Here is a 27,027-nt window from a genome sequence, read left to right as displayed (position 1 = left end):
TATCAATCAGTTTCTGTGATTGCTAACGGCTACATGTGAACTAAACTTCTGTCAAGCTAGAATTTATTTTTTGCTTTGCAAGTATGAATATTTCCTTTCAGAAAATGCTCATCTAATTCATATTTGCATGTCTCCTACACAAAAATACCAAAAGGTAGAACTAATAGTCTGCTTGTTTCAGAAGTTGGGTATTATGCTATTGATCCAAGAGCACATTTTAGCTCTCATCACATCTTTGTGCAATTGCATAAATGGGAGTTAAATTTTGTTTCAATAATGTAAACAAATTCAAGTAGACATTTGTTCCTCTGGATGTTAGCCAGTGATAGGTGTAAAATATTGCATTCATACATTTGAAGACTTAAGCTCCAAAGTCTTCTCTTTAGGGTCCACAAGTGAATGCTCTTGAACATACGTACATGCACGTACATTACCAATGATCTGTGGAAAGAAAGAAAGTACATCATTATGTTGACCAGTAGCACAAGATATATAGAGATAGATATATACTGAAGAGCATCATGTCAGAAAAGATAGTGGGAGCATCTTTACAACTTTTTTCTTCCCATTTTTCTCACCTGCCAGTTCCCACCCACCAGGCAAACCCAAATCCCAAAAACTCAAACATCATTTAAAAAAAGCACTTTAAATCAAGAACAATACATAAACAATTAAAAATCTAAATTTATTAGAGTATATAGATTAATTATGGTAAAGTCCACTGAAAGAGTGCAAAAAACCAGAAGCAACAAAAGCAATTAACATAGTCTGTGTTGTCAATTTATTTTTGCAGGCCTAGTACATTCATATCCACAACCAATGTGTGAACTCAAACAAAATGCATCGAGCCTTAAGAATCTTGCAATTATTGAGACAGAAGAAAAATGTCAGTTAAGTTCTGAATGATGCCCATCAAAGTTTCTTAGGAATTATCTAAAAAGACATGCATCAGGGTTCCCTCTGGGTTCTGAAAACTATTCTCCACTTTTTTCCCTTGAAAAATAAAGTCAAATAAGTATTCTTTACTTTTTCTTAGTCTGTATTTTTTCTTAGTTACTGACTTAAAGTTTTATACAGGTTTATACCAACCAAACTGGCAGAATTCAAATATTTGTACAGATACAGCTAGGCTTCACCATTACATGTAAAATTTGGACACCACTCCAGCCCCGAAGAAAAACTTGTTTTGGGGGCCCTGTGCACCACCAAGTGAAAACAAACCTCTTTAGTTTGAGCTTATTTCAGGTTATTTTAGCATGGAATTATTCAAAAGAGATATTCGGACTCCCTTTACTTCAACAAAAAACTTGATTTACAATTGAAGAGTCGAGAAGAGTCTTGGAACAACCAACAGTGACGGAATCTGATTTTCCCGTCGAGTTATGAACCGAACACTGAACGACACCGTGTTCACCATCCATTGGTTAGCACAGGGGTGTTTCTATTCTAGCTACTGAATAGACCAGTGGCCAAGCAGTGTTTTCCTAAGGCTCTTATGTTTTACGGGAGATTGTGAGGTTATAGCCAACTTTACCAAGTAATATCACCCATACACATTCAAAGATTATGACATCTTTATTAATTATTTTGGCACCGCTCTTTTTAAATTTATGTTGTTCACTTCAGTTTCTGCCTCCATTATCATCATCATCATCATCGTCATCATCATCAGCCATAATGTCTCAGGAAACTGAGGCATGTGTCAATTGACTTAATATCACAAGTAGAAGTCATCATCAGTTTAATAAAAATATATCTGTTTTCCCCAGAAAAAAATTAAACCCCTAAATTCTGGCATGATAATACACAGACAATTAAGCAGCAATGGCGCGAAAGCAAGCGCCAAAGGCGTGAAGCAAAACTAGGGGGGTCTGGGGGCATGCCCCCCCCCAGAAAATTTTTTGAAAATAGATGCTCTTGGGTGCATTTTCAGGGTCTCGGAGAGGTTTTAGATACATGATTATAGGATAGATTTTACCAGTGTTTCAATGATTTCTGACCTAAACAGTATTAACGTATACACATTTGAAATTTCACCTTAAAAGTTCAACATGCAAGTTAAACTGTTTTGTTATAAATTACTTAGGTACATTATACAACCCCGATTCCAAAAAAGTTGGGACAAAGTACAAATTGTAAATAAAAATGGAATGCAATGATGTGGAAGTTTCAAAATTCCATATTTTATTCAGAATAGAACATAGATGACATATCAAATGTTTAAACTGAGAAAATGTATCATTTAAAGAGAAAAATTAGGTGATTTTAAATTTCATGACAACACATCTCAAAAAAGTTGGGACAAGGCCATGTTTACCACTGTGAGACATCCCCTTTTCTCTTTACAAGAGCCTGTAAACGTCTGGGGACTGAGGAGACAAGTTGCTCAAGTTTAGGGACAGGAATGTTAACCCATTCTTGTCTAATGTAGGATTCTAGTTGCTCAACTGTCTTAGGTCTTTTTTTGTCATATCTTCCGTTTTATGATGCACCAAATGTTTCATGGGTGAAAGATCTGGACTGCAGGCTGGCCAGTTCAGTACCCGGACCCTTCTTCTACGCAGTCATGATGCTGTAATTGATGCAGTATGTGGTTTGGCATTGTCATGTTGGAAAATTCAAGGTCTTCCCTGAAAGAGACGTCGTCTGGATGGGAGCATATGTTGCTCTAGAACCTGGATATACCTTTCAGCATTGATGGTGTCTTTCCAGATGTGTAAGCTGCCCATGCCACACACACTAATGCAACCCCATACCATCAGAGATGCAGGCTTCTGAACTGAGCACTGATAACTTGGGTCGTCCTTCTCCTCTTTAGTCCGAATGACACGGCGTCCCTGATTTCCATAAAGAACTTCAAATTTTGATTAGTCTGACCACAGAACAGTTTTCCACTTTGCCACAGTCCATTTTAAATGAGCCTTGGCCCAGAGAAGACGTCTGCGCTTCTGGATCATGTTTAGATACAGTTTCTTCTTTGAACTATAGAGTTTTAGCTGGCAACGGTGGATGGCACGGTGAATTGTGTTCACAGATAATGTTCTCTGGAAATATTCCTGAGCCCATTTTGTGATTTCCAATACAGAAGCATGCCTGTATGTGATGCAGTGCCATCTAAGGGCCCAAAGATCACGGGCACCCAGTATGGTTTTCCAGCCTTGACCCTTACGCACAGAGATTCTTCCAGATTCTCTGAATCTTTTGATGATATTATGCACTGTAGATGATATGTTCAAACTCTTTGCAATTTTACACTGTCAAACTCCTTTCTGATATTGCTCCACTATTTGTCAGCGCAGAATTAGGGGGATTGGCGATCCTCTTCCCATCTTTACTTCTGAGAGCCGCTGCCACTCCAAGATGCTCTTTTTATACCCAGGTCATGTTAATGACCTTTTGCCAATTGACCTAATGAGTTGCAGTTTGGTCCTCCAGCTGTTCCTTTTTTGTACCTTTAACTTTTCCAGCCTCTTATTGCCCCTGTCCCAACTTTTTTGAGATGTGTTGCTGTCATGAAATTTCAAATGAGCCAGTATTTGGTATGAAATTTCAAAATGTCTCACTTTCGACATTTGATATGTTGTCTATGTTCTATTGTGAATACAATATCAGTTTTTGAGATTTGTAAATTATTGCATTCCGTTTTTATTTACAATTTATACTTTGTCCCAACTTTTTTGGAATCGGGGTTGTAGATTGAAAATCTACAGGGATATCTTAATTATCTATGATCAAGTAGCGTTGTAACAAAAATGTGCATGAAAATATGAACAGTGCTTTGCTCCATCTTATGCAATCCAACGAAGAGAATCGATCATCATGACCTCCTGTTGATCACAAAGGTATCGGAACCTAAGAACTGCCACCTTAAAATAAAGTTGTGTATTACTATAACTAATGATTTAGAATGTTTCTGATGCAATTACCATAATATATGTATAACTAAGATACACTGAAAAGTAAGGCAACTGCATATTATAAAGTTTGAATTTTGGCACTTTATTAAATGGACTAGATTAAGATTAAAATATTTAAAGGAAAAGAAAACTTGAATGAATGAACCAAGTTTGCAGAAAGATTATGTACTTATTAAATTATCTTCATGAATGTGTTTTATAAGTGTTAAATGTAGCATAATTTCGAATAATAATAAGCATATTTGGCAGTGTGATGTCACCGTGACCCTTTAACAAAAGAATAATCCGGAGCCTTCTTTTGTTAAATGGATCCCAGTGACATCATACTACCAAAAATGCTTATGATTATTATTTGAAATTATGCTATATTTGACACATTTGGACAACTTCACTTCGTGAGTGTGTTTATAAGTACATAATCTTTCTGCAAACCCAAACTAATGAATTAAGTTTTCTACTCCTTTAAAGCAGATTAATTCTCCTTGGCTTTTGCTTGGCCCAATGTTGGGCAACCCTCTTATAGTCCATCTCATTGTCATCCATGCTGATGTGGATCAAATTGTCCAGCAAGTGCTTTTTAAGCCAGCTGCTGTGATCAAAATTGATTACGTTTTCGTGACAGTTGTGTGGTTTTGTGCGCCATCACTCACGTGGGTTTGTTGACGTATAGTCAACCAGTCTTTGATCGAAGCCATAATGATAATAGACTAGGTCAAACTTTTGTGATTAAAATCAGTCGGCCTTGTGCGTCTGGTGATGGACAACATCGACAGCCAAGGAGATCGCTTATAATGAATCGGAAAATTCCGGGATGTCTGACATTTTCTTTCGATGTTTTTATTGGATGGTTTGAACACGTGATCTTGACATAGCCAATAGGGATGTCCCGATCCGATCACGTGATCGGAAATCGGGCCCGATCACGTGGTTTCAGACTCGATCGGAATCGGGCATTACCTCCCGATCAGGGATCGGATATATATCTATATAATATATTCTCATTTTTAACACATCAATAACTATGCGTTGGCACAGAGTGAGACCAGACCTCTTGTCTCAACACAGCAACATCAACGCGTGCGGCATGACATCACTTTGTAGCAGAGACACTATTGGTTATTGGCTGCCCGTTGCCGGCAAAGTTGAACACGGAAGCAGTTCGAAGCGGAAAGCAAAGCATGCCTGCAGTGTGGCAGTATTTCAAAGTTGAGGACAACATTGCCATAGCAAACTGTGAAATATGTAAAGTTGGAATTTCAAGGGGTGGACAGGAAAGGGCCGCATTTAATACGACAAACCTGATACGGCACCTGAAAAACAAACACCCGACACAATACAGCGAGTTTTTAGTGCTGTTGCAAACGTGTTGGATGACAAAAACAGGCTCAAACCTGAAAGGGTAGAAATGCTTGTTTTCATCAAGAAAAAACGTTCATTTCCTTAATTGAAATTACTGTATACCACTGAGATGCGTTCTTAAAAGCAAATTACTGGCACTGTGGCAGTTTTATTTATTTATTTTTTATTTGTTTACATTCCTGCCAGGTATTTTAAGGTTATGTTTTTAATTTGTGTTATTTATTGTTCAAACTACCTCACGTAAGTGTTCTGTTTGCTAACGGAGTTGTTGGATGTTAAAATAAGGTGTTAAATAAAAAAAAAAAAAAAAATGAGGAACATCCTGGATCCGTTTCTTTCCTCGTCTTTATTTTTTTTTATGGATTATAAGAAGTATCGGATCGGGACTCGGTATCGGCAGATACTCAAAATCAAATGATCGGTATCGGATCGGAGGGCAAAAAAACCTGATCGGGACATCCCTAATAGCCAACAGATTACAGTTTGTCCACATCATACCATGTGGACATATTACTTTGACAGAATCAACACAAACATTGGGGGGGGGGGGGGGGACCGCTTGTTTAACACAAGTATCAATCAGTATGCAAATGGATCTGTTATTTGCTCTATGTATCTAGTTACTTGTGGGTAGGAAATAGGGGTGGGCGATATGTATCGTCTGCGATGTCATCGTGAACGTTGTTTTGACGATGTGTAATTTTGCATTATCGAGTTTTTTTAATTAAGCAGCCAAAAATCAATACAGAGCGGAGCAGACCCGGCGCCAGACACGGACTGACGGACGGGCCTTGAATTGCTTTTGGGGGGGGGGGGGGGCACATTTTATACGCCAAGCCAGGGCAACACAACTGTTTCTAGCAACCCAGGAGAGCAGCACAGACGTGACGAGTTAAATATTCTAAGAAACCTATAAAGCAACCAAAAACAACTTTCCAAAATGTATCAAACATTGCTCAGCATATTAAAAGTTTTTGTTTTTGCTCCGCTGGCCTCACAACGCACAAAGCTGATTTCGGGTATCTACCGGAAGATGTCGTGACATGATCCCGTCCAGCAATAAAATGTGATTGGCTGAGACAGCTGCTGATTTACCCAGATACCATCTGAAGAAAAAATGCGATTGGTCGGTTGGTTCATTCCATGACATTAACCCATTGGTTAATGCATTAACCCAGTCTCAGCATTTAAGTCTAGGCTGAAAACATATCTGTTTAGTCAAGCCTTTTGTTAATGGTGTTTATGAGGTAAAGGAGTAGATCTGGAGGGTCCTCAGACATAGAGTGTTTTGGTAAACTGGGATGTATGGATGCTGTCAGTCCCCACTCGCTTGCTCACTCAAGTTTGTTGACGGTGTAGTGGCTGCTGCTTTATGTCCCGGGGCTCCCTCATGCCTGTGTTACCTTCTGGCTCTCTCCTTTTAGTTATGCTGTCAGTTAGTTGCCGGAGTCCCTGTTTGTACTCGGTGCAATATGTATATTGTTCCTACTTATTCAGGTGACATTGGGCATACCTAACCACCTGTGTTTTCTTTCCCTCCCCCCCCCCCCAAATCTGTCCCTCTGAGTTACATGGAGTCAACAGGAAATCTTTTGGTGGAGACGGTGGAGACCTCGACTGGCTATCGTAGCCTGCAGGGAATCGGCCGTCAGACATTCTGTCGCATGTCCCAGACCCGGTGAAATGTAACTGAATTGTCTTGGCCAGCCCTAAGGGTCCCATCTGCATCTCATCATTGCTGAGGAGTGTGCTCCCATCACCCAATCAAGCATCCAGCCAGAGCAGGACAGCCCCATGAGGACAGTTGAGGGTTATACCTGTTAAAACTGTTAATATTATAGTCAGGCTGTCTGTTGTTGCCCAAATGAGGATGGGTTCCCTTTTGAGTCTGGTTCCTCTCGAGGTTTCTTCCTCATGTCGTCTGAGGGAGTTTTTCCTTGCCACCATCGCCACAGGCTTGCTCATTGGGGATAGATTAGGGATAAAATTAGCTCATGTTTTAAGTCGTTCAAATTCTGTAAAGCTGCTTTGCGACAATGTTTATTGTTAAAAGCGCTGTACAAATAAACTTGATTGATTGGTTCCCAAGAAATATTAGTCCACGTTTATAGCAATGATCCAGAAATTATTACTAGTGTTTCTGTACTCACGGATAATAATGAATGAACCGATCAGCCGATTTCGAATAGTTTCAATGCATTTTAAATTGAGCACATTTTTCTTTATTATTGTTATACTGAAAAACTTTGACTTGTAGTTTACGTTTTTTTTTTGAGGGGGGAAAAAAAAAAAAAGAAGCTGTGACGGGCTCCTATCAGGCCAAGTGCGGTCACTCGCCGGCCACTTTCAGGCATCTTTTTCGGATTAGTGAGACCAGATCCTCTGAACATGAATGGGAAGATATCAATACTGGACTCTGTGAAAACTAACGGTCGCGAAGAGCATATGATTGAAATCGCCATGAAAAGTTGATTATACTTGAGTGTTAGGTTGGTTCTCATGACTCAGAAAAAGCTTTAAAATCCACTTTTCTCGTGGATTATTTTGACACTGCGCAGGCGCAGTACTTCTATAACGGCAGGAGAGGGACAGCGGAGCACGAAGCTGTAAGATGATTGGAAAGCTGTTGGTTCAGATTGACATATGATTGGTTGTTGGCAGCGGAACAGGCGGGATATTTGCAGACCCGTACTGCCGTCAGAGACGGTTGATTAGAATGTTTGCTGCCGTTACGAACTGTCAATTGAATTATTCATTTTTATTAAAAGTTGTTTAAGAAAATAAATATGGCTTTTCCTTAAATACTTGTGTCACTGCAATGATTCTTTTAGTCATTGTAATTATTGTAATCTTTAAGCAAGTGTTTTTTTTTTTTTAAATATGACGCGGTACGCGGTGGTCCGGATCACCGTATTTTCCATACAAAACGAGGGCATTAATTAATTATTTTTCCTGGATTGTGGTCCGGTTCACCGTATGCTGTATTATATTACGATATAAATAAAAACTTACCAAAATCATACTGTGTTTGTCATTTAATACGAGTTTTTTTACAAAGTCGTACATCATTTGTTATTTTTTCTCAAACCGGAAGAGAAATGCATGCGTAAAACACACGCGCAATAAAAGATACCAGTTCTAACGCATGTAAAAAAGCGGGAGCTGCCACGAGGGAAGTGAAAAATAATTTTACCAACTTTCGTCATTATGTCTCAGGGTGGTTATGAACAGCTTCTAAGGAATAAGAAAAAATGTGCTAGAGACTACAAAGCAACAGAAGAAAGGGCAAAGGAAAGAATTTATTCTAAATTAGGGGAAGAAGTAGCTGAAAATGTAAAATTTATTTGTCTTCTGAACTTGGTGGTCCGGACCACACCTGAAAACGGCGTGGTCCGGACCACAACGGTAGTCCGGACCACCGCGTACCGCGTCATATCGTCAAAATCCTAAAAAATAGAGATATTATTTTTTGCCCATATCGCCCGCCCCTAGTAGGAAATTTAACGTAATCGGTATAAATTAAATGTATCGGATTTTAACTAAAGCAACTAAGTGTATCGGCAGGCAGAGCAAGCATATCGGGCCTGATACGCTAAAACACTTTGGGGAAAACCATGATACATCATCTCTCACTCAGGACCACAAAGACACCAGTTCCAAGCTAAATTATATTACAACATTCAAAATCCCAAATGACATCCAAGTCAGTTGTTTTCTATTAATCTCTCACTTTTTTTTTTAAGGGTGAAAATACCCGGGGACTATAGCCCCAAAACGTAGCTCCCTTTACGTTGCTTGCCAGCACTTTCAATTTTTTTTTTTTTTTTAAACTGACCCCATATTACTGACACTGTCCAATGTGCTCAGGGATGGTAGAGACTCAGAGTGTGCCTCCTCCATGGCTGTTTTGGCCCTTAAATCATGTTCAGTGCTTGAAGAAGCCTGCCCCCCCCCAAAAAAAAAACCTTCCTCAGCTTAGACTGCACCATTGTTTGGTTCACGCAGAGATAATTACACCACAACACCAGACTAATTAAGACACACCGCAATTGGTCAAAAGCTTGGTGCTCATTTGGTCATTATGTGTAGTTGACTTTTATTGGTCACAAGCACTTGCTCATTGTTTACACTCTGGCTTCCTGCCTTCTCTTCACTGCGGTTGGATTTCAGCAAACAGAGGGATTTCTATAAAAGATGACTTATGATAATGATGACAAATACATTTGTTACAGTGATGATTACTAGCAATTTTCTCTTCGGCACTGATGGATTATGTTCATCAATGACGAGTGTGACAAATGCCAGTGGGAACTCTGATGTATTACCATAAATAGTAATTTACTTATCAATAATGAGAAACAGGTGTAGAAGAATTGAAAGGATGCTCTTACTGAATTGACTATAGATGGAAGGCCCCATTCTGTGCTGAGTAGGCGTTTGCTGTGAAGCCGGCCTTGCTGGTCCACTCTTCGGTCCAACACATCTACTCCAAATACACTAGGGTTCATGGGGTTGGGGTACTTCTGCATAGCTGCTTTTGTCACTGTCTCCCATGGGTGGCTGTAAAGAAAAATGTTAAAAACTATCATTTGTGTTGTCAATTTGTATTTGGGGGAAAATGGGCATATGAAGAGGAGAGTGTTTGAATTTCACGCAAAACTGCCAAAATTTGGAAAATAGCTAAATTTGCAAACATGCTGCTGATAAACACACTACATGGCCAAATGTTTGGGGACACCTGACCATCACACTCGTATGTGCTTTTTGAACATCCCATTCTCAACTTAGTCCCCCTTTGCTGTTATAATAGCCTCCACTCTTCAGGGAAGGCTTTCCACTAGATTTTGAAATGTGGCTATTGGAAATTTTTCAATTCAGCCAAAACAGCTTTAGCAGGGTTAGGCACTAATGTCACACATATAGTGCAAGTGATAGGGAAGAAATAAGCAATTTTAAGAAAAAAAATTTCAACAAATTAAAACAAAATTGATATTTACTTCAGACCATAAATATTGAATTGTTAAATCTCATCATCTCTAGCCGCTTTATCCTGTTCCACAGGGTCGCAGGCAAGCTGGAGCCTATCCCAGCCAACTATGGGCGAAAGGCAGGGTACACCCTGGACAAGCTGCCAGGTCATCACAGGGCAGACACAGAACCATTCACGCTCACATTCACACCTGTGGTCAATTTAGTGTCACCAGTTAACCAAACCTGCATGTCTTTGGACCGTTGGGGAAACCGGAGCACCCGGAGGAAACCCACGCGGATACAGGGAGAACATGCAAACTCCGCACAGAAAGGCCCTCGCCGGACACAGGGCTCGAACCCAGACCTTCTTGCTGTGAGGCGACAGCACTAACCACTACATCAGAACTGTTAAATAGCCATGTTAAAGGAAGGGACACAGTCTTAACATTCAACCATTTAAAAATTCAACTAAAATAGATGCAGCATAATGTGCACTTAACATGAAATGTGTCCACCAATTGGCAGCAAATTTAAAACTAAATGAATCACTGCTGGGGGGAAAAAAAAAAAGGTAAGAACTGGCTGCAATAACACACTCCCCTACTTCCTGGTCTTAAATCACTGATATGAGATTGTTTTTTATTCACAGAAAAGACCCAGTCAGCACTTTCCAGATGCTTTAGGTCCATTATAGAGCCACATCAGCACTATGCCAGGCTTGCAGTCAGAATAAAACAGAAGCAGTCTTTACTGTATGAGTGCAGACCCAGAGAGGTAGCACATAGCTGTAACTTGCAATGAGAGCTTGCCATCTATCCCATTCCATGGGAATGGGCATGGTTTAAAAATCGTACAGCAGCCTGCCACTAGATGGCCTCAGACATTTTGGCTTCACTTTTGAATCCCTGTTATGTCATCCACATATGGGGCTTTTCCACTACCAACGCGGCTGAGTTGGGCTGAGCCGTGCAGTGCTGAGTTGGGCTGAGTCAAGCTGAGTGGGGCTGTTGGGGTTGCATTTCGACTACAACCGCGCTGAACCGTGCTGGCTGGAAGTGGGTGGACACATTGGGTGGAGTTAGCGAAAGTGGGTGGACGTCACGTGATGTCGTTAGGTGGCGCAAACAGTGACATCAGTGACCTTTTAAGTGGTAGTCTCACGACCCGGATAGTAAACAATAAACTGGCTGGCCTTTCCTCGCTTGGGTTGGTCTTCCATCTTCTAGTTTTCCGATCTTCTTCTTCTTTGTCATAATTAGGGCCCGAGCCCTATGGGCGAAGGCCCTATTGTTCTTGTAAGAGTTCACTATTATTATTCTTCCGTCTTCTTCTTCTTTATTTTTCTCCGCTGTTGGGCCATTTTCGGGGCGCTTGCCATGGGCGAAAACGCACGAAATTTGGCACCACTTCCGAGAATTGCCACCGCTACTCAGAACCAGAAGCCCAAACTTGGCCGGGGCTCAGGGCCTCTATAGCGTCCCCTAAGTCGTTGTGATTTTGGCCTCCCGCATTAAGGTGCCTGGTTGCCATATGGTTTGTACTAGTGGCATGCCATTTGGTACGCTTATGTATCTCACTAAGCCGGACAAAAATGTAATGCCAATGCATTAGCCACGCCCAACAGGAAGTGAGGTAATTTCACTTTTGTGCGAAATGCATGGCCACGAAGACGGCGCAACTCCTCCTAGACCGTTCATAGGAATGTCACCAAAATTGATACACATCATCTACAGACATGGCTGACAAAAGTTACTAAATACGTTTCACGTAGGATAAACCGTTCAGAGGTTATACGTCAATCAATTTTCACTTCAAAATTTTACATGCTAAAAAATTCATAGCAAATCTTCTAATTGCTCAAAACTGCTCATACTTCACACGCTAATCACTCATTGGGCTTCTGACATGTTACCCAATTTCTGTGATATTTCGCCACTGGGGGCGCTATTTTTGGGCAAAAAATCCAATCTTTCCTCAAATTTGGTCAAACTTCACGGCCACCCTCTTACTACCTCCCATGTCAAGTATACCACATTTTGGGAATTTTCGTCCATGGGGGGGCGCTGTTTTTGGCCGACGCAATTGCTCCAAAATGGGTTTTTGGTTAATAATTCCATAATGCTTTTCCTTCACACCACTACCTTGTGATAGTACGTTGCTGTTGTAGACACTTATTTTTCCAACTCATAATCGCTCATGTACAACATAGCGCCACCTACTGACATGGGAAAAACCAAAAAATTTATTCTTCAAAAATCTATATCTCATCTTCTATTTACTCAATTTTCATCACACTTCATACGCAAACTCTTCATAGCTCACCTGACATATACGCCAAATTTTGTGCACTTTCGCCACTGGGGGTGCTGGTTATGGCAGAAATGATCTTGCAGCTTCTGATTTGTCAACCTTGGCAAGCAAACTCTTTACAAGACCCTTATTGGGGCGCTTGCCATGGTCGACAACGCTCGAAATTTGGCTCCTTTTTCTTAGACTGCCACCGCTACTGAGAACCAGAAGCCCAGATCCAGGCGGGCCTCAGGGCCTCTATAGCGCCCCCTAACGTGTTGTGATTTTTGCCTCTCGCATTAAGGTGCCTGGTTGCCATGTAGTTTGTAGTAGTGGCATGCCCTTTGGTACGCATATGTATCTCACCAAGCCGGACAAAAATGTAATGCCAATGCATTAGCCACGCCCTACAGGAAGTGAGGTCATTTCACTTTTGTGCGAAATGCATGGCCACGAAGACGGCGCAACTCCTCCTAGACCGTTCATAGGAACGTCACCATAATTGATACACATCATCTAAAGACATGGCTGACAAAAGTTGCTAAATACGTTTCACGTAGGGTAAACCGTTCAGAAGTTATACGTCAATCATTTTTCAATGCAGAATTTTACATGCTTAAAAATTCATAACAAATCTTCTAATTGCTCAACACTGCTCATACTTCACACGCAAATCACTCATTGGGCTTCTGACATGTGACCCAATTTCTGTGATGTTTCGCCACTGGGGGCGCTATTTTTGGGCAAAAAATCCAATCTTTCCTCAAATTTGGTCAAACTTCACAGCCACCCTCTTACTACCTCCCATGTCATGTATACCACATTTTGGGAATTTTCGTCCATGGGGGGCGCTGTTTTTGGCCCACGCAGTTGCTCCAAAACGGGTTTTTGGTAAATAATTCCATGATGCTTTTCCTTCACACCACTACCTTGTGATTGTACGTTGCTGTTGTAGACACTTATTTTTCCAACTCATAATCGCTCATGTACAGCTTAGCGCCACCTACTGACATGGGAAAAACCAAAAAATTTATTCTTCAAAAATCTATATCTCATCTTCTATTTACTCAATTTTCATCAAACTTCATACGCAAACTCTTCATAGCTCACCTGACATATACGCCAAATGTTGTGCACTTTTGCCCCTGGGGGTGCTGATTATGGCAAAAATGCTATTGCAGCTTCTGATTTGTCAAACTTGGCAAGCAAACTCTTTTCAAGACCCTTATTGAGGCGGTTGCCATGGTCGACAACGCACGAAGTGCGAGACCCTATTGTTGCCATGTGTCCACTTCTGTGCTTTGTCGCCATTGTGGGAGTAATGTCTCTTGCCGCAGAAGCTGTGGAAGGTGTTTCGCAGGGACGCATGCCCCCGCCCCCCTTGGCCGCTGGCGCGAGGGCCCGTCGAGGCCGCTTGCGGCTTTAATTAGGGCCCGAGCCCTATGGGCGAAGGCCCTATTGTTCTTGTAAGAGTTCACTATTATTATTCTTCCGTCTTCTTCTTCCGTCTTCTTCTTCTTCTTTATTTTTCTCCGCTGTTGGGTCATTTTCGGGGCACTTGCCATGGGTGAAAACACACGAAATTTGGCGCCAGTTCCGAGAATTGCCACCGCTACTCAGAACCAGAAGCCCAAACTTGGCCGGGGCTCAGGGCCTCTATAGCGCCCCCTAAGTCGTTGTGATTCTGGCCTCCCGCCTTAAGGTGCCTGGGTGCCATGTAGTTTGTAGTAGTGGCATGCCATTTGGTACGCATATGTATCTCACTAAGCCGGACAAAAATGTCATGCCAATGCATTAGCCACGCCCAACAGGAAGTGAGGTAATTTCACTTTTGTGCGAAATGCATGGCCACGAAGACGGCGCAACTCCTCCTAGACCGTTCATAGGAATGTCACCAAAATTGATACACATCATCTACAGACTTGGCTGACAAAAGTTACTAAATACGTTTCATGTAGGATAAAGCGTTCAGAAGTTATACGTCAATCAATTTTCGATGCCAAATTTTACATGCTTAAAAATTCATAACAAATCTTCTGATTGCTCAAAACTGCTCATACTTCACACGCAAATCAGTCATTGGGCTTCTGACATGTTACCCAATTTCTGTGATATTTCGCCACTGGGGGAGCTATTTCTGGGCAAAAAATCCAATCTTTCCTCAAATTTGGTCAAACTTCACGGCCACCCTCTTACTACCTCCCATGTCATGTATACCACATTTTGGGAATTTTCGTCCATGGGGGGCACTGTTTTTGGCCGACGCAATTGCTCCAGAACGGGTTTTTGGGAAATAATTCCATAATGCTTTTCCTTCACACCACTACCTTGTGATAGTACGTTGCTGTTGTAGACCCTTATTTCTCCAACTCATAATCGCTCATGTACAGCATAGCGCCACCTACTGACATGGGAAAAACCAAAAAATTTATTCTTCAAAAATCTATTTCTCATCTTCTATTTACTCAATTATCATCAGACTTCATACGCAAACTCTTCATAGCTCACCTGACATATACGCCAAATTTTGTGCACTTTCGCTATTATTATTAGGCCCCGAGCACCGTCCAGTGCGAGACCCTATTGTTGCCATGTGTCCAATTCTGTGCTTTGTCGCCATTGTGGGAGTAATGTCTCTTGCCGAGGAAGCTGTGGAAGGTATTTCGCGGGGACGCATGCCCCCGCCCCCCTTGGCCGCTGGCGCGAGGGCCCGTCGAGGCCGCTTGCGGCTTTAATTAGGGCCCGAGCCCTATGGGCAAAGGCCCTATTGTTCTTGTAAGAGTTCACTATTATTATTCTTCCGTCTTCTTCTTTATTTTTCTCCGCTGTTGGGCCATTTTCGGGGCGCTTGCCATGGGCGAAAACGCACGAAATTTGGCACCAGTTCCGAGAATTGCCACCGCTACTCAGAACCAAAAGCCCAAACTTGGCCGGGGCTCAGGGCCTCTATAGCGCCCCCTAAGTCGTTGTGATTTTGGCCTCCCGCATTAAGGTGCCTGGTTGCCATATAGTTTGTAGTAGTGGCATGCCATTTGGTACGCATATGTATCTCACTAAGCCGGACACAAATGTAATGCCAATGCATTAGCCACGCCCAACAGGAAGTGAGGTAATTTCACTTTTGTGCGAAATGCATGGCCACGAAGACGGCGCAACTCCTCCTAGACCGTTCATAGGAATGTCACCAAAATTGATACACATCATCTACAGACATGGCTGACAAAAGTTACTAAATACGTTTCATGTAGGATTAAGCGTTCAGACGTTATACGTCAATCAATTTTCGATGCAAAATTTTACATGCTTAAAAATTCATTACAAATCTTCTGATTGCTCAAAACTGCTCATACTTCACACGCTAATCACTCATTGGGCTTCTGACATGTTACCCAATTTCTGTGATATTTCGCCACTGGGGGCGCTATTTTTGGGCAAAAATTCCAATCTTTCCTCTAATTTGGTCAAACTTCATGGCCATCCTCTTTCTACCTCCCATGTCATGTATACCACATTTTGGATATTTTCGTCCATGGGGGGCGCTGTTTTTGGCCGACGCAATTGCTCCAAAACGGGTTTTTGGTTAATAATTGCATGATGCTTTTCCTTCACACCACTACCTTGTGATAGTACGTTGCTGTTGTAGACACTTATTTTTCCATCTCATAATCGCTCATGTACAGCATAGCGCCACCTACTGACATGGGAAAAACCAAAAAATTTATTCGTCAAAAATCTATATCTCATCTTCTATTTACTCAATTGTCATCAAACTTCATACGCATACTCTTCATAGCTCACCTGACATATACGCCAAATTTTGTGCACTTTCGCCACTGGGGGCGCTATTTTTGGGCAAAAATTCCAATCTTTCCTCTAATTTGGTCAAACTTCACAGCCACCCTCTTACTACCTCCCATGTCATGTATACCACATTTTGGGAATTTTCGTCCATGGGGGGGCGCTGTTTTTGGCCGACGCAATTGCTCCAAAACGGGTTTTTGGGAAATAATTCCATAATGCTTTTCCTTCACACCACTACCTTGTGATAGTACGTTGCTGTTGTAGACACTTATTTCTCCAACTCATAATCGCTCATGTACAGCATTGCGCCATTTTTCCAACTCATCATCGCTCATGTACAGCATAGCGCCACCTACTGACATGGGAAAAACCAGAAAATTTATTCTTCAAAAATCGATATCTCATCTTCTATTCACTCAATTGTCATCAAACTTCATACGCAAACTCTTCATAGCTCACCTGACTTATACGCCAAATTTTGTGCACTTTCGCCACTGGGGGCGCTATTTTTGGGCAAAAAATCCAATCTTTCCTCAAATTTGGTCAAACTTCACGGCCACCCTCTTCCTACCTCCCATGTCATGTATACCACATTTTGGGAATTTTCGTCCATGGGGGGGCGCTGTGTTTGGCCGACGCAATTGCTCCAAAACGGGTTTTTGGTAAATAATTCCATAATGCTTTTCCTTCACACCACTACCTTGTGAAAGTACGTTGCTGTTGTAGACACTTATTTTTCCAACTCATAATCGCTCATGTGCAGCATAGCGCCACCTACTGACATGGGAAAAACCAAAAATTTTATTCTTCAAAAATCTATATCTCATCTTCTATTTACTCAATTGGTCATCACACTTCATACGCAAACTCTTCATAGCTCACCTGACATCTACGCCAAATTTTCTGCACTTTCGCCCATGGGGGTGCTGGTTATGGCAGAAATGATATTGCAGCTTCTGATTTGTCAACCTTGGCAAGCCAACTCTTTACAAGACCCTTATTGGGGCGCTTGCCATGGTCGACAACGCTCGAAATTTGGCTCCTTTTTCTTAGACTGCCACCGCTACTGAGAACCAGAAGCCCTGATCCAGGCGGGCCACAGGGCCTCTATAGCGCCCCCTAAGTCGTTGTGATTTTGGCCTCCCGCATTAAGGTGCCTGGTTGCCATGTAGTTTGTAGTAGTGGCATGCCATTTGGTACGCATATATATCTCACTAAGCCGGACAAAAATGTAATGCCAATGCATTAGCCACGCCCAACAGGAAGTGAGGTAATTTCACTTTTGTGCGAAATGCATGGCCACGAAGACGGCGCAACTCCTCCTAGACCGTTCATAGGAATGTCACCAAAATTGATACATATCATCTACAGACATGGCTGACAAATGTTACTAAATAGGTTTCACGTAGCATAAACCGTTCAGAAGTTATACGTCAATCAATTTTCAATGCAACATTTTACATGCTTAAAAATTCATAACAAATCTTCTACTTGCTCAAAACTGCTCATACTTCACACGCAGATCACTCATTGGGCTTCTGACATGTTACCCACTTTCTGTGATATTTCACCACTGGGGGCGCTATTTTTGGGCAAAAATTCCAGTCTTTCCTCAAATTTGGTCAAACTTCACGGCCACCCTCTTACTACCTCCCATGTCATGTATACCACATTTTGGGAATTTTCGTCCATGGGGGGCGCTGTTTTTGGCCGACGCAATTTCTCCAAAACGGGTTTTTGGTAAATAATTCCATAATGCTTTTCCTTCACACCACTACCTTGTGATAGTACGTTGCTGTTGTGGACACTTATTTTTCCATCTCATAATCGCTCATGTACAGCATAGCGCCACCTACTGACATGGGAAAAACCAAAAAATTTATTCTTCAAAAATCTATATCTCATCTTCTATTTACTCAATTGCCATCAAACTTCATACGCAAACTCTTCATAGCTCACCTGACATATACGCCAAATTTTGTGCACTTTCGCCCCTGGGGGTGCTGGTTATGGCAGAAATGATCTTGCAGCTTCTGATTTGTCAAACTTGGCAAGCAAACTCTTTACAAGACCCTTTTTGGGGCGCTTGCCATGGTCGACAACGCTCGAAATTTTGCCCCTTTTTCTTGGACTGTCACCGCTACTGACAACCAGAAGCCCAGATCCAGGCGGGCCTCGGGGCCTCTATAGCGCCCCCTAACGTGTTGCGATTTTTGCCTCTCGCATTAAGGTGCCTGGCTGCCATGTAGTTTGTAGTACTGGCATGCCATTTGGTGCGCTTATGTATCTCACTAAGCCAGACAAAAATGTAATGCCAATGCATTAGCCACGCCCAACAGGAAGTGAGGTAATTTCACTTTTGTGCGAAATGCATGGCCACGAAGATGGCGCAACTCCTCCTAGACCGTTCATAGGAATGTCACCAAAATTGATACACATCATCTACAGACATGGCTGACAAAAGTTACTAAATACGTTTCACGTGGGATAAACCGTTCAGAAGTTATACGTCAATCAATTTTCACTTCAAAATTTTACATGCTAAAAAATTCATAACAAATCTTCTAATTGCTCAAAACTGCTCATACTTCACACGCTAATCACTCATTGGGCTTCTGACATGTTACCCAATTTCTGTGATATTTCGCCACTGGGGGCGCTATTTTTGGGCAAAAAATCCAATCTTTCCTCAAATTTGGTCAAACTTCACGGCCTCCCTCTTACTACCTCCCATGTCATGTATACCACATTTTGGGAATTTTCGTCCATGGGGGGCGCTGTTTTTGGCCGACGCAATTTCTCCAAAACGGGTTTTTGGTAAATAATTCCATAATGCTTTTCCTTCACACCACTACCTTGTGATAGTACGTTGCTGTTGTGGACACTTATTTTTCCATCTCATAATCGCTCATGTACAGCATAGCGCCACCTACTGACATGGGAAAAACCAAAAAATTTATTCTTCAAAAATCTATATCTCATCTTCTATTTACTCAATTGCCATCAAACTTCATACGCAAACTCTTCATAGCTCACCTGACATATACGCCAAATTTTGTGCACTTTCGCCCCTGGGGGTGCTGGTTATGGCAGAAATGATATTGCAGCTTCTGATTTGTCAACCTTGGCAAGCAAACTCTTTACAAGACCCTTATTGGGGCGCTTGCCATGGTCGACAACGCTCGAAATTTGGCTCCTTTTTCTTAGACTGCCACCGCTTCTGAGAACCAGAAGCCCAGATCCAGGCGGGCCTCAGGGCCTCTATAGCGCCCCCTAACGTGTTGTGATTTTTGCCTCTCGCATTAAGGTGCCTGGTTGCCATGTAGTTTGTAGTAGTGGCATGCCCTTTGGTACGCATATGTATCTCACCAAGCCGGACAAAAATGTAATGCCAATGCATTAGCCACGCCCTACAGGAAGTGAGGTAATTTCACTTTTGTGCGAAATGCATGGCCACGAAGACGGCGCAACTCCTCCTAGACCGTTCATAGGAACGTCACCAAAATTGATGCACATCATCTACAGACATGTCTGACAAAAGTTGCTAAATACGTTTCACGTAGGGTGACCCGTTCAGAAGTTATACGTCAATCATTTTTCAATGCAGAATTTTACATGCTTAAAAATTCATAACAAATCTTCTAATTGCTCAACACTGCTCTTACTTCACACGCAAATCACTCATTGGGCTTCTGACATCTGACCCAATTTCTGTGATGTTTCGCCACTGGGGGCGCTATTTTTGGGCAAAAAATCCAATCTTTCCTCAAATTTGGTCAAACTTCACGGCCACCCTCTTACTACCTCCCATGTCATGTATACCACATTTTGGGAATTTTCGTCCATGGGGGGCGCTGTTTTTGGCCCACGCAATTGCTCCAAAACGGGTTTTTGGTAAATAATTCCATAATGCTTTTCCTTCACTCCACTACCTTGTGATTGTACGTTGCTGTTGTAGACACTTATTTTTCCAACTCATAATCGCTCATGTACAGCATAGCGCCACCTACTGACATGGGAAAAACCAAAAAATTTATTCTTCAAAAATCTATATCTCATCTTCTATTTACTCAATTGTCATCAAACTTCATACGCAAACTCTTCATAGCTCACCTGACATATACGCCAAATTTTGTGCACTTTCGCCCCTGGGGGTGCTGGTTATGGCAGAAATGATATTGCAGCTTCTGATTTGTCAAACTTGGCAAGCAAACTCTTTTCAAGACCCTTCTTGAGGCGCTTGCCATGGTCGACAACGCACGAAGTGCGAGACCCTATTGTTGCCATGTGTCCAATTCTGTGCTTTGTCGCCATTGTGGGAGTAATGTCTCTTGCCGCAGAAGCTGTGGAAGGTCTTTCGCAGCGACGCATGCCCCCGCCCCCCTTGGCCGCTGGCGCGAGGGCCCGTCGAGGCCGCTTGCGGCTTTAATTCTTCTTCTTCCAGGTTTACAGTGTTTACAGATCCCAGCGTGCTCGCGGGGCGTGTGTGGGCATGTGAGGACACTCCTCCTCACCAATCAGTGCAAAGGGGAGTGTCTCCTCACGCCCCTAGCCCCACTCGGCTCGGTTGAGCTCACTTCAGCCCCACTCCAAAACCGTGCGAGTTTTGGGTGCTGAGTAAGGCTGAAGTGAGCTCAGTCGTGCTGCTCTGAGGTAGTCGAAACGCGAGCCATGTTGGGCTGAAGTGAGCTGAAAAAGGGTAGTGGAAAAGGCCCATTATAGACAATACACTGCCCAGCCAAAAAAAATTATGGACATATTAAAAAATATATATACACATCATTTTGTTGGATTGCCTTTAGCTTTGATTATGTCATGTATTTGCCAAGGTTCAACAACCTTATGCAAAGTCACAACATCCACAGTTGCATTCATTTTTCCCAAGATCTTGTATTAACAGGAGAGTCAAAATAGCCCATTAAGTCTTCTCCAGCCACATTCCAAAGGCTTTCAGTGGGGTTTAGCTCAGAACTTCATGGCGGCCAATTCATGTATGAAAATGATTCCTCATGCTCCCTGAAACACACTGTCAAAATTTAAGCCCAATAAATCCTGCCATTTTCTTCCTAGAATGAACCTGTGCCATCCGGGGGGGGGGGGGGGGGGGGGGGGGGGGGGGGGGAGTCCACTGATGAGATACTCTAATCATTCAGTACATTCAGGAAGTCAGCTGACTTCGTTTTATTGCCACATAACGTTTCTGAGCTTAAGACCTGACCAACTGAAGCAACCCCAGATCACAACACTGCCTCCAGAGGCTTGTACAGTGACCACTATGCACAATCGGTGCATTGCTTCATGCCCCAATCTTCTTACCTTGACTTGCACATCACTCTGGCACAAGGTAAATCTGGACTCATCAGACCACATGAACTTTTGCTATTACTCCAGAGTCCAACCTTTTTGTTAAATAGCAAATTGAAGCCATTTCTTCTGATTAGCCTCACTAACAATTGGCTCTCATGGCCACACAGGTCTTAAGTCCCAGTCTTGTGAATTATCATTACATTATCCATACGAAAATGCTCTTACTTTCACTATTAAAACACAGCCATGAGGTCTACTGTCTTTTTTTTATGATTCAACTTGACTCATAGCTCAACTTCACTCATTTAAGTGATCTCTGATCACAGTCGGTCAAGATTTTTTTCCTGACCAAATTTCTTCTCTGAAGTTGACTGCTCACCACTATCCTTACAGGTTTTAATAATATGTTGGGCAGCTCTTAACCCAATTCCAGTCATTTCAGCAATGTCCTTTGTTGTTTTCTTTGCTTTATGCAGGCCAATAATTTGACCCTTCTGAAACACAGTAACATCTTTTCCACAAACATGGGATACGTCTTCTGACATGATTAAGAAATGAGAAGTTGCTCACTGCATCAGCTGAGGCTAAAAACAATTGTTGCTAGCTAAAACTCATCACTGCACTAATTATCCAAAGGCCCTCAAGTATTTGCTTATTTACTCTACTCACCAACTATAACTCATGTTCACTAATAAGATGAGAATCGGATATGTTAATCAAAATATTCTCCAGTGACTTAAGTGCACACTAGAGTGTTCGAGTTCAGTGGGTTAGTGATCACCCAACTAACAGCACACAAGCGCACTTCTTTCAAGTGGTCCAAGTAAACCATACCCAAGTGCAATACGCAGCGATCACACTAGTCAAACAAACCCGACTTTAGAGGTCAAACACGCTCAGGTGCGATACAGATTACCTAGTGCTAATACATCCTTGTACTTCCATGTAGAATCTACAACACAGGTACGTCTTTGACACTCGCGCACAGTGAAGTATTTATACTTGCATGTAAGGTGCACGTTTTTTCTAGGAGTCACTGCTGCATGAAACACACCAGAATTAACTGATTTGAGGTGGTCCCAGCTGCAGCCTCAAGAACAAGGCAGAGCTACACATGTGGTGCGGCTCCATGTGTAGCCCTGCTTGATGTTTTTTTCATTGAAGACCTCTGAGAAGATGATGTAAAACACAGTAATTCTTTTTCGTGCGTCATATATTTTAAGTTTTTAATATCAGTAGAGAAGTGTGAATATACATAAAATCAAATAATTTCCTTTCACAAATTACTGGCACATATTTAATTGTCTTTATATTATGACAAATTGTACTAATATGAGTAATGACAGAACTCTTCACGGATCATCTACTCAAATCTATGATCTGTGAAGAGTTGAACTATCATCCATGTTGGTTTTCCAGCACATGTGCAGTTAGTGTCCGCGCAGACCAAAAAAAAAAAAAAAAATGGAGGGTGCACACAAGCCCATACAGACCTGCATGCATACCCTTTGTTGACAAAATTTGCATCACAAGGACCACACCACACCTTTGCACACCGGCTGGATACGGACATGCTCATGGGTGTCTCCAAAGCATACTAGATACCCAATGAGCTCTACATAAAAATCTGAACAGCTCCTGCTGTACAGACGAGTGAAGCCATCTGGCCACCATCTTACCACTCACATCGCATGTATTTGGCTTGTTAAAGCATCATATCCAATCAAATTTGCCCCAAGAAAAGTATCTCCTGACTCCCCCTCCTCCTTTCATTACCTCCTCTTATTTTCTCAACTTTACCCACATTCCTTACATACATGTTATTTACCAGCTGGGAGGTCCATATCATGAAATGCCGTAACCAAGGTCTTGAAAGTACTGACCAATGCCCTCTGGGCCGAGGTCAGTATTCAAGGCCGAGGTCACGGTATTTCACGATACGGACCCACCTTAAGCTGGTAAATATTATATTTTTTTCTTTACCAAATTCTAACAGCAAATGAGAGCGCCCGAAAGGGAAAACCAAGCCAAGGCGATTTTGAATCCTCATTCACGGCTGTAATGCAAATTGCTTCCTCCTCGGTATACAAGTGCACTCCCATGGCAGGGAAAGAAAAAAAAAAAAACTACATTTTGCCACCTATACAAAATTGAGTCATTCAGGATTCAGCCATGTTTTTGCTCACCATTAGCAACAGTTACAGGTTTTTAGCTTTCTCCTGAAATGTTTTCTTTTATTTCGTCTTCTTCAGGTTGTAAAACTCACTTTTGCTGTGAAGACTGTCATTATCACTATCCATGATGTAAAATTAATGCTATTCTTCTGAGAAATGCGAAAATAAATGGTGACAAAAATTGCTACGATGTTTGTTGTTGTGAACAAGTGAGTCGCCAGAGATCCATAACCAGGGTCCGTATTGTAGGATACGGACCCGCTCGCCAGCCAATCAGAGCGCAGGATTTGATGGAAACCGGACCACGAAAAAAATAAATATCTTTATAGCACTCCCCTTCGTTGTTATTTTTCCCCTTTTCTAGTTCAGGCTCCGATCATTTTTTTGAACAGCTCTTTTACTATTATATTTATGGAGATTTTTACGCAGTTTTTCTTTGTACAGGAAATCATATATCAGATGCCATCCGGGAAATAAGCTGTTGACCAGGAAATATGAGCAACCCTGATTTAAGAGTACTTATCAGTATACTTGCACTCAATTTAAACTAAAATCATATAGTTAAAACAGACAATCATTTGTCAATTTGTGCAAATGGGTGCGACGCTGTCAATTGTGCTTAGCCTTAGGTAAATGAAAATAACTATGGACCAAACTAGAACAATATCTCTATTTGCATCCCTCACTGCCATTTCTGCCTAAAGCTATGGTCCTTCTTTATTTAGGCTACTGAGGCTAATTTATTCCGTTCATTTTTCTTTTTGAATTTGAGACATTGAGCTTGAGCTCTCACATTCAATATCAACATGTCTAGACTTTGGCTTTGATCTAGTCTGGGACATTTCCATCAAAAATCTGGCACAGTCACGGTGTTCATCCCAGATATCAATATCAGATTTTCAACAAAAACAGACAAAACGATTTTCTGTTTCTCTCCTTTCGCGCTTGCAAACCATCATAAAATGCGATAGCCACGCAAATAGCACTGTAAACAAACGTGTAACAGTGATCACACTATCAATATTCACAGGTGAAATGTCTGTCCACAACCTTTGACTTGACAGTTTGTACAGTTCACTGCTGCACATGCAGAAATTTTTCGTGTAATTTCTCACCAACTACATAAATAACTTGTCCAATTTTGTGTAGCTTCCAGTAGCCTAAATAACCATTCCGCTCCACCATGTGAGTGGTAAGATGGCAACCAGGTGGCTTTACTCTGACGAACCTATGAGCTCTCCAGATTTTTTTTACGTAGAGCTCAGTGTCGATACCACGTTCGCCCATCATCAGCCTGCTCCGCATCAGCGTTTATGTAGGGAAAAGGTTACAACGACTATGACGCAATGAGACCGAATGGTGAAAAGTGACCCGCCTCAATTCTTGCCCAGAGCTCATATTCAGCCCTGTACAATTGTGAAATACATTGCATCTGTATAGAAACGCGTCACAATATTTGTGTACTAAAGCATTCCTGTTTAACACGCCAAAACAACTGTAGATCTATTGAACACTTTAATTTGCGTGTTTTTGAATGCCTGGAGCCGTCCGGCATGTTAACCAATCAAAATGTTAACAAAGATATAGAAACTAAACAACCAGACAAGATGAATTAAAAATACTATAAACAGCTAAATGTATATCTAATCCATTTTATTTCTAGCAAGCTGACTGGGTAGGAGTAGTTCGCTTCTTGAATCAATGGTCACATGAAAACCAAGGTCGAAACGTTGGCGAGAGCCAAGTTAGCCAGGAAACTAAAATAAGCATCTGAATAAATATCCTCTAGTCACTAGCTAGGCAAGCTGTAGGGCAAACAAATGTCATAAAGACAGATTCACTACTCACTTGAAAATGTGTTCTGACGTCCAGATCTTCATCGTGCCTTATGACCACCTCTGAAGACTCGACCGGCAAACGCTTCTTCTTTAAGGTTTTATGGCGGTTGGCAAACCAAATTAAAGGTGCATTACCGCCACCGACTGGGCTGGAGTGTGGAACAGGGGCTATGGAGGGGGGAATAATAAACAAAATAATACATCTGACTTGACGCGCTCCCTAATAAACCAGGTAATATGAAATTATGATGATTAACCGTTCTGAGAGATTTATAACGCTCTTTTCTTTCACATTCATATTTCTTACAGTGAAGTATTACATGCTCTACTGATTCCGGATGGCTACAGTATTCACAATTTCCAGTTGGGTGTTTGCCTATTTTGTTAAAAGAATAGTTAAGTCCTGTATGTCCAGTTCTTAAACGGGTGATCATGATGTCTTCTCTCTGACTTCTGCCACCTATCCTTCCAGTATTCACCTGTTTTTCAATGTAATATCAATGTCTTCCTGGAGTATTGGGATGGCAACAGGGCTCTCAAGTGTCACGCATTGAGCGTGACAGTCACTCTTTTCGGTCTTTTGTCACGCTCTCCCGCCACACATGGTGTCTCTCACGCTGAAAAATAACTTATGCCGCTGCACCCAACATTTCTCTAACGCTCGCGGGGTCTCACCATGGAACAAGCGTGTCTCCGCTGTCGTTCATAATCGAGCTTACCAGCCAATCAAAAAAGAAAGGGGCTACACAATAGCCAATCAGAAAATAGCATTGTAGTATCTGGGTAAGATGTAACGCAACAACCAATGATAAAAGGTTCGCGTGATTCTGCTACAACCAGCTTACAGTTTCGACCTGGTCCCAACCAGAAACCAGGAGCTCCGAGCATCACTTCAAGCACATAGTAAGTTATCTCCTGTGTTAATGTTACAACAAATTCACAACTTGTTTGACACAAACAATGACAACTTCACTGCTGTTTAGGAATGTTGCCCAGATAATTGGCAACATTTTTTCCAATGCTGAGTGTGTCTGTAGCCTTAACTTAGCCAACAGTTTTACAGCCTGTTCACTGACGAGACCTGTTCAGAACAAGTAGTCTAGGCCTAGTCATATTTCGTTAGCACAGGATGACTGACATATTCTCACATTATAATCATCTCTCTCTCCAAATAGGGGAAATAATTTTATTGACACAAAATAAATTAAAGTGTAGGCCTATTGCATAGTCAATTTAATAGGTCACTTTTAAAATCATGTCATATTTTATATATCCTGCTCATAGATGCATTAATTATTGCCGTCTTTCTAAGCTGTCAGGAAAAAAACAATTAAGCATCCTTTCATTTGCCGTGAGTGGAAAGCTCCCTAA

General features: G+C 41.8%; 1 protein-coding gene across 1 annotated transcript in view; it reads right to left on the bottom strand.

The window, feature by feature from the left end:
• prelid3b (PRELI domain containing 3) overlaps nt 1-25,747 on the bottom strand; it is a 56,382-nt gene extending 30,635 nt beyond the window's left edge. Inside the window, exons 1-3 of the mRNA XM_060918184.1 lie at nt 25,667-25,747; nt 9,668-9,836; nt 352-441 (exon numbers count right to left, since the gene is read on the bottom strand). Of these exons, the coding sequence (XP_060774167.1) occupies nt 352-441; nt 9,668-9,836; nt 25,667-25,698 (291 nt within the window). The 5' untranslated portion in view covers nt 25,699-25,747. The remainder of the gene's footprint in view (nt 1-351; nt 442-9,667; nt 9,837-25,666) is intronic.
• Between the last annotated feature and the right edge of the window lie 1,280 nt (nt 25,748-27,027).

The sequence above is a fragment of the Neoarius graeffei genome, chromosome 4, assembly GCF_027579695.1.
Source record: "Neoarius graeffei isolate fNeoGra1 chromosome 4, fNeoGra1.pri, whole genome shotgun sequence".
Taxonomy (NCBI): Eukaryota; Metazoa; Chordata; class Actinopteri; order Siluriformes; family Ariidae; genus Neoarius; species Neoarius graeffei.
Note: the sequence above shows the minus strand (reverse complement) of the source record. Positions and strands in the feature narration are given on the sequence as shown.